This window comes from Ptychodera flava, chromosome 19, assembly GCF_041260155.1.
Source record: "Ptychodera flava strain L36383 chromosome 19, AS_Pfla_20210202, whole genome shotgun sequence".
In the NCBI taxonomy this organism is placed as follows: Eukaryota; Metazoa; Hemichordata; class Enteropneusta; family Ptychoderidae; genus Ptychodera; species Ptychodera flava.
In genome coordinates, this window is record NC_091946.1 from 25,331,343 (window position 1) to 25,345,176 (window position 13,834).

The following is a 13,834-nucleotide window of genomic DNA, read 5'->3' on the forward strand; positions in this document are numbered from 1 at the left end:
ATTTAGACAATTCTAAATAATATTCTGTTTTCGCTGCTAGTGTCTCTGACGATGGATGTACACTAACTAAATTTTAAAATGTGTTCGAGAGCGAAACTTTTTTTTAATTGGAAAGCTTGCTTTTCTCTTATTAAAATGTCTAAGGTTGTCTTGCGTAAGCAAATCCACACTGGTTTGAAATGTGAACACTTTAAAAAGCCCACGGCTTTGGCAATTGTAATCTACCTACGCATGCAGTGTGCTTTGATTTCTTTTCTATTCATTCAATTGATTTTAAGCAAAAACGCCTATGACCCAGAGTTAATATAGTGGCTCCATTGTACAGTGCATGACAGGCGAACAACTGAGGGCGGGGTGAGAACGCTGACTCAAAATCTGCCAAACGACCGGTTAAAGTTCACAGCGCGCAAAGGTTATCATGTCGGAGTCTAGGTCCAAAAATTGTCGTTCGCTGCAGTAGAGCGACTAGTGCAGACGACACCACAGTGTACGATTGCGTCACGGTCTACCGGATCTCTTCTCCCCCTTTTTATATTTTATTCGGAAACTTAAACTCAAACAAAAATGGTGAGTACATTTTACAGTCTATATGTTATAATTTGAAGCTGCTTGTTTTGACAGTAGGGGTATACGGTCTGTACAAAAAACCCACACTGAAATATATAGTCAGCTTGAAATTATTTATAGCTGATATGGTGTATACGGGTCATATGTAACATGTGTGCCACTGTGATTCGTATGGCAGGATTTGCGAAAAAATATTTACACAATAACTTTTGGCAGAATATGAGGGATTAAATAAATGACTATTTTCGTCGACTATCTTAGCCATTTTGCGTAAATTATATATTGGCTACAGATACGTAACGATTAAGGACATTACTAGCTTGTCTCCACCAAGGTTACAATTCTTTGTAAATCAAGTCGCAGTATATTGGTTGACAAATAATTTTCTAGACGTAATTTTATAGTTGCTCCTGCTTACTTTAAATATTTTATTTTAATCCTTCCATGTCTCATTTATTTATTCACCATTGCATCATGAAATGCTTAAACATAATTTTAGAGTCGAATTTACATTATTAATTTAAATAGGGCGAGCGTTCTGTGAATAAAGTGGTGTCAGGATGTTCTATATTCTGTCAGGACATTTTGAAACTTATAGCCTGGGAGCAATGCCCTCTTTTGGCATTTAAAATACCGAAGTGTCCCTTATACGCGCAGATTCAATATGGCCGTGAGGTAATCACTTGATTGCTATTGCGAAAATGGGTCGAGTGTTAATGATTGCTGTAAATCCACAACGAGTTTATTATTGACCAGCCGGCCTGGCCTGCCCCTGGCAATAATTACAGAACTATATCAAAACGAGGAAGACGCTCTATGCTGTCGCTGATGTGAAGAGAGAGACAGACTTTCTCAGTTGTGCACGAGTGACCTTGAAAGGGAGCGTGGCCAGCACAACGGACGATGAAGTAAAGTAACCGTGGTCAATTTCTCACGCAGCTTCTTTGTCAACAGATTTCGCATCAATGTGTAGTCTGCTCTCTGACCTGGGGAGTGTTCTTAACTTACTTCGGTATAAATGTAGGCTAAACCCAGACTTAATGCGTTTTTTTTTACGATTGCCCATCATTGCACACAATAGCTATTGTTGCTGTGTATTCTTTGGTATTGTGGAAAAAGTGAATGGCTATGGTGGGATATGTTTGAAAGTGCAAGGAGTTCAAATGACGTGACAAAGAATCGTCAATAGCTAGGTTATTATCGAATTTGTAAGGTTAAGATTTTTGAAGATATTAGAATTTAAACGTCGAGACTCATGCCATTGATCAAACAAGATTCTTTAATGTCCGAGAAAAATATTTTCACCATTTTTTTCAAAAGTTCAAAAGTTAATTTGAAATATCAGTCGACAATGTCGTGTCACCACATAAACTAACTTTGTTATCAATCATTTGATCTACAGCAGAATTAAATTAATGGGAAAATGGCAGGAAAATAATAGGCAAAGATGAGGCGATTGAAAACATATCAAAAACTGCAGCAGTGTTTAAGAAATAATATGCAACGAGATCATTGAACCTTAAGGTAGTATATGCGCCTCGAAAGTGAAAGACTTCAACTTTTGCTCAAAATTTCCTGAATGAAACTTTCAGCCATTCTCTTACCAAATCAACAATAAAAATCGGGGGTCATCGTGCCAAGTTTGGAACTAGCGAAACAGATTACCCAACATTTTGCGATATTTGAAATTCAAAAGGGCCGCCATTCCTCTGTTAATTCTATGGGGGAAAAAATTAAATTTTGGATTTTCCAAAAACTAAGACGGCGAAAGTTTTTCTTTCTCCAAGAGCTTTAAAATGAGCACCCACAAGAGGTAGATCAAAAAAGAATTGTAGAAATTTGACAGTTCGACAATCAGTCTCTGCTGAGGCGCGCGCGCGTTCTACCTTAAATTCACCTCTTCACATTAGCCAAGCTTACGTGATACAATATTATATAAACCAGACGACTATTCACATCTGATAATCACGAAAGTAGTTTAAGTGGCAAAAGTATGCATGTGTATATATATATATATATATATATATATATATATATATATATATATATATATATATATATTATAATATATATACAGGGCTAGAAATTAGCGGTAGTCCCGCGTCCACAGACTACCAACTTTTCCCTGGGGCTACCAAAACGAATGAAATGGTAGCCCACACGGACAACCAAAGCCTGGGACATGAAATTACTTAGTGGGCGACATGATGTTGATCGCTGTGAGATGACCGACGCTGGTACAGTCAACCCAGCTGGACACAGAAAGAACATGTCGACTTTGTTACGAAAAACTTTCAATAAAATATCATTATTTGAACGGATTTACTTGGATTACAGGCTTGGGAAATGATGGCCAATGAAAATCCATTTTTAAAGTTATTTAATCACAATTTATCAATCACAATTAAACACAAAATTATTCAAACTGAAAAAAGCAAGCTGTCGGACCATCCATAAATTTAGCTTTCCGAAGTGTACGAGATCATCCCATGTGGTTGGGAAATATTGTCAAAATTGCCACGAAAGTATTAGGAACATGACTGTACCAAGTTGTCATCCTTAAATTCATAGTCAATCCATTTTTAGCCATGTTATGTTTACACATGCTGAGTGAAAAGTCGTTGTCATCGCGAACATCAAAACTTGCATATAAGCTCTGCGTATATGTGTGAATAGGTCGTCAAACTTTGAGGCGTCACCGTTGTCCACTGCACATGCTGTACCATTCTCCTATAGGCTATGATCTACAGGAATTGTTGTCAAATGACTAGAAAATTCACTTATTGGATAGAATCATGCAAAATAAATCGTTTATTGTCTAGACATAAAATATCCTTTACAAAAAAAACCCTATTCATTCATGCATGGGCTACCATTGCTGCGGATCCGTAGCCCTACCACTCCCTTTGCTTGTTGTGTTGGGGGAGCAACACAACAAGCAAAGGGAGTGGTAGGGCTACAGATCCGCAGCAAGGGCTACCAGACCTTGTCACTGGGCTACCAACTTCAGAAAATGGTAGCCCAATGGGACTACCAGGGAAAAAAGTTAATTTTGAGCCCTGAGATATATATATATATATATATATATATATATATATATATATATATATATATATATATATATATATATATATATATATATATATATATTACATATGACTGTTTGCACGAGATTTACGTCACCACAGTCGCTCCTGTCCTGATTCTTTGGTATGAATAAATTATGAAATAAGTATATTGACTCAAAGAAACCAAAATAAGATCGAATATCAGAATCTTGCGAAAAAGAGCGAGTCTTGTTCAGTTCGTGTGTAATTCAGTGAGACTATGACTACAACAGAAAGCGCCACTACGATTGTAAATACCGGCATAATACGCTTGTAGTACGAGAGTTGACATTTCGTGTCAGACGACGACCCTTCCTGACACGACTGTTGGTACGGGATTAAGATCACCATAGTTGCCCTTGCTCAGGTTCTTAGATAACAATAAATTATGGAAGTAAAATACATTGTATTGACTCGATATCAAGCTGAGTGTACAAAGTTGACAGCGCCCTCCCATGAAAAGGGATCATCTCTAAAACGGCGTCGAAATTGTTATTTAGTAAAGAGTGAATGTAGCCTTAGCTTGTTTGCTTTATTCAGTGCGATCAATACACTCAACATATTTTGAAGAATGTAAAACATTGAGAGCGCCCTCATATCTCAAAAGGGAAAGTCTCAACAATTGACGTGAGAATTCGATCCTGGGTTTGGATCTTTGACTCAGCATCTTCTGTCCTGAATCCTTATGACTCGGGGTGAAAATTAATTTCAGGGAGAGGCGTAACAGAACTTTAGAAATCTGCCTCGAATTCCTACATTTCTTGAAAATAAATTGATCCGTGGTATTTTATTGCATTAATCATTTGATCCTGGGCGAAGAAATCGTCACTCTTTTGGATCAGAGTGACAAAAATGTGTTTATGAGACGGTCCCTTAGTTGTTTACCCATATCCCGTGCGTCAGGGCAAGCGTGCTTCTCTTCATGGTTGTGATTGAACCAGTCACGCGTCGGTGCTACTAAACCTTTCTATCCATCATTAACCTTGAAAGTTTAGTCTCTCGGAACTTAACGTCGTCTTTTCTGAAAGGAACTGTTTAAACTCGCGAGAGTTGCGTGCACAAATGGCTGCAAGAAAGGTACTGCAGTTTTCGTTCGGTTTATAAAAATACCCACAAGTTTCCGGTTAAACCGCGAACACCTACGCACCTTGCTAATGATTGCAGTGAGCAGGGAGTTTAGAAAAGCCAACATCTGCACTAAATTTCCGGCATTTTTTTCTTTTCGGCAGTATTCATGGGGGACTGGTGCGGTCGTAAGAACGAATTTGTGTTTGGCAAAGGTGGATTCAGCTTTGAGTTATTGGGATAACACAGGTTTCATTACACTGCGCTATCTCGAGTCTTTGCACACTTCCTCATGTACTGAAACTAAATATTCTCACCATTTTTTTTTGTTTCATTTTAGGGCGACTCTCTCACGGAAAGGCAGATTCAAGGTAAGTGTCTTTCAAGTACGATTTATCTTTTCAAGGGACTATGAATTGGTCGATTGACCAACCGCTCTGTAAGGACAACCGCAACCGAGAATCTTTCTCAGCATCACCCCAGACACATGTGCACGCCATTAGTTGTCGCTGACATGAGATAGACGTATTGACTCGGAGACAGATGGTATTAATAGTAACTGCAACAACGGAGTGTGGTTGTTCTCTGTACTTCGGGATTGAACCTCAGCACCCATGCGGTTCTGGGTTTCTAGATCTTAGCTGTCGATATTCTCATGTTAAGGTTAAAACTGTTGGTAGAGACTGATGTAATATAGAAACGAATCGACCTTCGCCCGCAAGTGCCACTTTTGAGCCAAACATAAGAGAGGATTAAACTCTGTCACGATTAAGTGATATTTTTGTTTATATCATTGCACTCTGTATTTCTTCGTGACATCAAGACGCACACTGAGGCAACCGTAATCAGAATAACCATATTGCTAGTTTGTTTCCCCCTTTTCGCTGTATGTCAAATATCAGATTTCCTGTGCTTGTCCACGCTTGGTCATGATGCTAGTTCATATACATACATTTGCATCCACCATTTTTGATATGATGCAAAAATGTCAGACGGGGTTCAGAATAATGACATCGATTGTGACACAGCATCGCTTAGTTATTTGCGTGCAAAAGTGGCTTTTCTTCTTAAACATCAGTCGCCATCTGCTAGCGACTAACACAATTTCTAGCAGGGATCTAGTAATTGAGCAATTTTCTCAGAAAAAAAGGAAGTACAGGGAGATGAATATAAATGGTTCGGAGAGAGAGAGAGAGAGAGAGAGAGAGAGAGAGAGAGAGAGAGAGAGAGAGAGAGAGAGAGAGAGAGAGAGAGAGAGAGAGAGAGAGAGACACGCATACTTACATATGTCTGTAGGTATATGATTTTGAGTCATAATATTTACATATGACATATATACATATTATGTCTATGCATGAATGTAATCAATCCTACATCTAAATCAGAACTTATACGTTCACAAAAAATGAAATAAAATTTGTAGTACTGGAAGCTACTTGCAGTGATCAAACATTCAACACTGCATTAAACATGCTGGAATGCCATAGACCACCGTTGACCAGCTGAGGAGTTATGGATTTATCAGCTTTATGTTAATATTGCACCTGTTTATATATCGATGATATATTGCACAAATAAAAGCAGTTTGAGGTGCACATATGTATGTACGTGCTCTGCAATGTAATTTCTCGTCATTTGTAGGATTCAGGAAGTACTGAAAATGGCGCTAGGTCTTGTAGGATTTAACGTTTCAAAATGTCAAGTTTACGCTAAAAATTTTAAGTACACTAGAAGTCGTTTGCCAGGTCGTCTAACATGTATTTGCGCATGACCTCTGACACAACGGTTGATCAAATAACTTGCGGTGACCGTTTGCCAGTGTATGCCGTTTTTCTCCTAAAACGACTGGTGCAAAATTAACAGCGTATTGTTAAATGTTTTGAGATATTTCACCATCAGGGCAGCCTTATCTCCGTGTTAGCTACCAAATATTAATCATTGACCATAAAGTGTATTATTTGTTCGGTTTGCCCGAATTCGGCCGTTTTGCAGATTAATTTTCGTGATTGGCGCCAGGGAGGTCAACTTGAACTATTCTACGCGTTTTTGAAAGTTCACTTCGGGCCATGAAGACTTGACAGTCATGAAACTGCCTGATTCGATTTTTTTATGAAGCCTGCAGATGAAATTAATGCTAGACTTCCACATGTATTAGTTAAATATTGATAAAATGTTTAAGTACGCATCCCTACACAACCGCACTTCGATACATTGGAATGCGCGTCAGGTATACACAGAGTGTTAGTCTGTGAGTTGATGTATGGGAACCAGACCCACATGTAAACACCGACCATGTCGCCTGGAACATTTCATACAACGTAATAGACAGAAATATTGGTAACAATGAAATAATGGGTTGAACATTCCTGATTAAAAGTATCTTTCATAGAATTTACCCACCAAGTATATCAGTATATCATTCCACGAGTGGACATTTTTGCAAACATTTTTGCTACTTAAGTCAGTCCCGTTTTTAAAATTTGCTCGGCTGTTAAGCGTGACCTTGCACACCTTGGTGTTGTAAGATTTCTTGTCGCGTGGGTAGTACAGTCACAATATTTGAACAAGTAGGCATTAGGAATGCTACAGTATATATGCATTATGGCTGACATGTTTTCACGGTTTACACCTGTGTACAACTCGTCTCCACGTACACCGTGACGGCGCACCAGACCTGCAATAAGCCCTACGATACTTAGCTGTAGTCACTTATTGATGTGATCAAAGTAAACAGCTATAACGGACTTCATTGAAGCACGGTCCGTCCACGTGATTGAAGACATCGAAATGTTGTATCATTGTGTTAATGCATAATTATATTAACTTCAGTTAAATGTCATTTAAACCACGTCGACAGGCCTTGACATAGACCCAGAAGATTCTATACTAGCCGGCAACTTTCTGGCAAAATGTATGCTTATGTTCAGTTTAGATGATGTTAAGAGATACCATAAGACCTCAAAATCAAACATTTACTCGTATCTTGTTTGTTTTTGAGGTCAAATCTTTACACGACTTAAAATTAATGAATGGTTCCCTCCACGTTCAAGATAAATAGCGAAATCGAATAGAAATGTGTTTTTCACGTATCTCGATGCAGCACGAAGGGTTGCAAATGATGGTGGAGTTCATCGGGATAAATGACTGCAAAGGTATCAGGGTCCGCGTAATTTTAAGTTGTTCGGATCTCGGTCGGTCATCAGAAAACCATCCTTTTGAGGAAAAAATCATCAAACATATTCAAGGACTAATTTAGGCACCCAGTCCGTCTAGAAATTATACGATATTCAATAAGAATCTTAATCAGATGATACCTTCACTTTGAAATTCAACTCGACTAAATTTGGTTTCCACCCAAAGGTCGCCATGTCAAACAATAGGGATGCTGTCGTTACCTCGTCTGAACTCAGAGTAAAGTCCATTGATTAAATAAATACCAATCTAATACTTATCATTTATTTATTCAAAGGTTGTTCTCTCATCTAGCTCAACAAATCATCGTAGAGCCACGCACGTTATTCCTTATGTGAGAATGATACAAGTATTTTCAATCCCGTTGAGTAAACCTATGTGCTAAATTTCAAATTTGAAAGCAAGAAATTTCCGAGTGTATAATCAACCAGAAAGATCCATTTTGCAATTTTCCTCACCATCATCATTATTACCACCACAGCCACCGCGATCATCATCATCATCATCATCATCATCATCATCATCATCATCACCATCATCATCATCATCATCATCAAACATTCTCTTCTTATTCGGAGAAAAGGGTATTCTAAAGAAGAGACGGGAAATCTAATAATCACACATTTACAATGTAGATATAGCGTCGCTTATAACTTTTTATTGCGTTATAACTCTAGGTCAAGGACGTGACCGAGGAAAAGAGATTTTTCTCAAATGTCACCACAACTTTTGCAATGGTAACATACCTTCACTGGGCATTTGCTATATTCTCTAGTTCAGATCCAAGCACACCATCTAAGAAAAAGACACGTTTAAAAAGTTTGAAAAACAGACGTCATTTTCAGTCTAGACGAAAACGCTCGATGTACTCGCATCGGCGGATCTTTTTTTAATTGTAGTTGCCACTGTACACTAACACTTTACCTAACAGATTACTATTATAGTTGGAAAAATAAATCACATGATATTAATGTTTTGAAATCACTAGACATTGATGACACTTATATTTAACCCGCTATTTTCTACACCTGTTAACAAACAAGGAATCCATTTAACGCAATTTTTCAAAGGAGTGTTACCATGGTCCCTTTCTGATATCTCCAGTTTATCACCGCAAATTGCAAATTTTTGTTCGGAATGATAAGGAATCTTGGCGAAGGGTCAGCATTTAGTGGATTTTATTGAGTTCAAACATGTTAGCAAGTGTTGTTCCAAATTCGCTGCAAACGGTGATCCAGTCTCCTCTGTCAACACTGAACCCATATTATCAACTCTCCTCCCATAATACTGTGTCGAGGTGGGGTGGTAAATTTAACCATCAAAGCCCGATACCTAATTTTGATGTGGTACCAAACATAACACGTGATCAGTATGCGGTATTTCGGGAAGCCGGCGTACTATTTAGTGACTTAAACCAACTTGAACCATTCTTTGATACACACATTTTGTAGAAGGCGTGGTAACTTTTCAAAATGTTGAATTCACTTCGATTTTAGCCAGAAGGAGAGAGTGCTTGTGTACCTTCCAAAAAAAATTGTGAGCTTGTACAATTACACATTCCAGGGCGAAATAAGCTAAGTGTGGGCGAAAAGGTGAACAGATTATCCGTACACTTGATTGTTCCTCATGATTCAACGTGTTTACAATAGTTAGTCCTAGCTGTAAGAGGGAAAAAGCACCCATGCAAAAACATCTACGATCTAAATGCAGAGACGTAGAAATTCATAGCACTATAAGGTAGTGTGCATTCTAGGCGCAGGTGGAGTCTCCTGACCGCAGAGGGCGCAATGCCCAATCACTCAAATCAATCAAATCCGATTTTGATTCTGTATTACATATACTTCGTACGGGTAGCTTGTTTACAATCCAAACTAATTAGATTTATAGGCATACAATAACCAATTGCAAAGACATAGTTTTTCCTTCACTTTAAGTAACGAAAATCTTTTTGTCTATGGTCTTTTTCGACAGAATTTAAGGAAGCCTTCGCTATACTCGACAAAAGCGGCGAAGGCGCCATCACGTCAAAAGACCTTGGCGTTGTTATGAAATCACTCGGACATCGACCGTCAGATAGTGATCTTGAGTCTATGATGCGCGAGGTGGACACAAAAGGTAGGGTACTGGTGATGGTGGCGGTGATGGTTGTGACGATGATGATGATGATGATGATGATGATGATGATGATGATGATGATGATGATGATGAAGGTTGAGATGGAGATATTGGTGACGACGACGACGACGACGGCAATGGTGATGGTGGTGGTGGTGATGGTTATGAAAATAACGATGACTGCTCCACATATGGAATAAATGAGAACAGATCAAAAGCAGACCTGATCATTTGAATATAGACATAAATTATCATATTAAGATACACATGATTATCGATATTACATATGTATCATTCTCACTACAGGCAAAGGTTCAATTGAATTCGACGAGTTTCTTTTACTAATGGCAAAGAAAATCAAGGAACAGGACGAAGACGAGGATTTGGTGGAGGCATTCCAAGTTTTCGATAGGGACGGCAACGGTTTTATCAGCGCTCAGGAACTCCGTCACGTGATGCATAAGTTGGGAGAAAACATGACGGATCAGGAAGTGGAGGACATGATAAGAGAAGCAGATACCGACGGCGACGGCCAGATAAACTATCAAGGTTGGTCGCGCGCCCTCAACGGTTATATTTGCAGTTGAAAAACACACAAGTGCTGTAAAATGTCTAGAAGCGCCTGCGTTCATCTCTATACTCAAAAGTTTGTATCGCAAAAGATTTTATGCTTCCATGCCGTACGATTCACAGTGGAAGATGCTGTTTATATTTCACGGCCTACCGTTATCATTTGAATGGGTTTTATATTGTCTTATTTCGTTTTATTTGACAAATTATTCAGAACAAAAATAGGGTCAAATGACAAATGTTAACACACTGAAATCTCCATTTGTCACAAATATCATTTGCTGAGGACAATTTTATAAAGGTTAACAAAAGGTTAACAACTCATTTCCACTCTGGTCCAAAAATAGAAACTGTAGGGAATGTCTACATTCAGCAAAGTCACTCAGTCCAATAGAAGGACAAGAAATACTGGTATAGCAAAAGCGTCAAAACAATACAAAAAGATGCAGCCAATATTACTTTTGACAAACGAAGTGCACAAAACAACAAATACATCCTGGCAACAAATGAGAGAGCTGGGGTCAAACTGGACTGACATATCCGTCGCTCGAAGACGCTCTCTACGCTTCCCTCGAGCGCCCTCTAGCAACGGATCTTTCAATCTGGGTCAAACATCCCAGCCTTCGAATTTTGAGTACAGGTAGTAAACTTTAGCCTTGTGTTTGAAAGCTTGTAAACAATGGCTTGAGTCGTGATTACTCATTGAAGTGTCATGAATTCGCTAGTGACTATGATTAACTCTGATCCAATAGCTAACAGACTCGTTTACCATTCCGCAGAGGGGGCAGTGCAACTGAGGTTCAATCGATAACACGCGATAATATGCACACACTTTAATTTCGCACTTTTATCCTTTTTTTCAGAATTCGTTGCGATGATGACAAAGTAACGAAGGACCTACAGAAATAGCGAGCTTAGAACAAACTTAGAAGAAATTTAAACTATTTTTGTCCCAGACTTCTCTGGGAAAAGCCGTCTATTGCTGGATTCAAATGTAAGGCAGAGATCGTGAACATGAATTCATCGAGGGCACGAATCGCTACTTCGCTTCTGTCGCGAAAGATAACAGCGGTTCCCTCGGAGAATTGTTTAAAAAATGATTGCTTTCCGTTTAACTCGTTGATTTTACGACTAGAAGTTTTTTTTCTTTTTATGTTATTTGTCGTTGATGACGTCATGTGATGACGTCATGCATAACTGATACGGTAACTTTCGTCATGCTGCATCGTAAGTTAATAGTCAAGCACTACAAAACGCTAGAACACATTGCAAAGACTGTAGATCTCAAGATAGAGGAAATTGATGACATAATATCATATATTGCTGTTAACGAAATCAGATGGAAAAGGTTCTTCCAGACTTTATATAGTTTTATATCTCTAAACCAGACTGCATAGATCAAAAAGTCAAATATTGAAAACGTAACAGAAATAAGTGTAATAATATTTGTATGATGATCTATTTTGTAAATATTAAAACTGTAAAATAAATATTATTTCATTAATTAAGTACAGCGTGTCGGTTTTGTAATATCGGTCACAATATACGTCAAAACATTAAATATGATAAAAATATAGACATGTATGTACAAAGAAGTGCACACAGAAAATGACTGCAGTCTATGTGACTGGTGTCTTCTCAAGAAAAAAGACTAGATTCTTGATTGAAACGGTGTTGCGCGACCAACACCTTCAGCAAGAAATATTTCCGGGCTTCGTAAGTGAACACGCCCTCACTCGTCTAATCGCCGCATTGGTTGCTTGAAAATTCAAGTTATTAACCCTTTGAGCGCCAAAGTCAATTTTTGTCACCTTTATAAAATAAACCCCAGAATATATTTTTTTTTAATTTTTGCCAAAATGATGATAAAAAACTGCAGCCAATGAAATGTGATGTCCATTTGATCCAAAATTATCAAAAATATTACAGAAAAATTCATATAAATTGGTAACATGTTGCACTAAAATTTTGCACTGCATGAAAACCCGATAATTCAGATAAATTCACATTAATGAGTTGCCTGTATTATAGTATAATACACGTGAATTCACATGAATCCACATGAATACAGGCTTGCTGAATACCAAAAATGGATTCTTGACTGTATTCATCTGTATATGCACTCTTCAGCTAAAATACAGGCAATAATCCATGTTAATACAGTAAGTATTATAGGGTTTTTATGCAATTTTGGTGGCAAACATTAGAGCACTCAAAGGGTTAAAGAACGGCACAATCAGTACATTATTGCAAGTGATAGTCTTAGTCAATCGATCAAACTTAACATTTCAGTCAAAATTTGTATCATAATTGTAAGATTAAACAGACAAATTTAAAAGCGATTTTTCAGGAATATATCCAACGAAGACGTAACGAGCTTAACATCGTCAAAGATAGTCTTTCGGACAGTGAATGACACATACGTTATACGACACTTCACGCCCGGGGAGGGGGACTTTACGATGCACAGAAATCGACCATTTGACTTTCCCAGCAGGGTGTGCGGACAAGCAGATTCCACACAAAGCCATCACTCGAATGAATTCCAAGGTCTGAAGTCTAATAAAGAAACTCTTTAAGTTTAGAAATGACAATTGATGACTAAGCTGACAGCCTGTAATGTTGTACCGTGCTTTATTTGCGCACGTTGGTTTACACTGCGAAGTTCATGTCGCCTCAGGTAGTCGTCTTCAATGCCGTGATATATCTCGGTGCTGCTGACTACTGGACAAGCAGGCAGTCAATTCTGCTTGATCGTGCAAATCGACGGTTGCTACTTACACCGATGTGTAGGCCTAATACCACTGCGCCCTCAGGGCGAAGCCACATGTCAACCAGGTAGACTCAGACCTATCACACGACTGAGAGGCCTTTATCTCCCAGGGTGCTCTTCGATTTCCGTTATGCCCTGCGGAGCAGACGACTGCACCTGCGACAATCCCTTTGATACAGTGTACATCTGAGACGTCAAGTGTTACTATCGTCCGTGAATTGAAAAAAAATATGTAAAATTGTATTTTAGTTCATGAGAGTACACACTGGCTCTAAAGTCATACCGCAATATGTCAGTCCCTGTATCTCTCTTTCCAACTGTCTGTTAACGTAGATCAGAATTGAATGAAATTGGGCGTGCAGGTACAGGAATTGACGATATTTACACAGTTAGCCTCGTTTTCAAAGTAACTGAATTCTGACATTGCAGAATATCTTGTCAACGG

At 38.4% G+C, this 13,834-nt stretch overlaps 1 protein-coding gene across 2 annotated transcripts; it reads left to right on the forward strand.

The window, feature by feature from the left end:
* Positions 1-399: 399 nt before the first annotated feature.
* LOC139119064 (calmodulin-like) lies at positions 400-12,124 on the forward strand. 2 transcript variants are annotated; one of them, XM_070682682.1, is made up of 5 exons: positions 400-567; positions 5,080-5,110; positions 9,903-10,046; positions 10,353-10,595; positions 11,480-12,124. In XM_070682682.1, exons 1-5 carry the CDS (start codon positions 565-567, stop codon positions 11,503-11,505), a joined length of 447 nt encoding a protein of 148 aa, XP_070538783.1. In that variant the 5' UTR covers positions 400-564; the 3' UTR covers positions 11,506-12,124. The 2 variants fall into 2 exon arrangements, with proteins under 2 accessions (XP_070538783.1, XP_070538782.1); XM_070682681.1 differs by lacking the exon at positions 400-567 and adding an exon at positions 4,554-4,751.
* Positions 12,125-13,834: the final 1,710 nt, after the last annotated feature.

Excerpts from the sequence above, each read along its gene's own strand:
- LOC139119064 (XM_070682681.1), top strand. Across the intron at positions 5,111-9,902 it reads CACGGAAAGGCAGATTCAAG|AATTTAAGGAAGCCTTCGCT; the intron begins GTAAGTGTCTTT and ends CTTTTTCGACAG. Across the intron at positions 10,596-11,479 it reads CGGCCAGATAAACTATCAAG|AATTCGTTGCGATGATGACA; the intron begins GTTGGTCGCGCG and ends CCTTTTTTTCAG.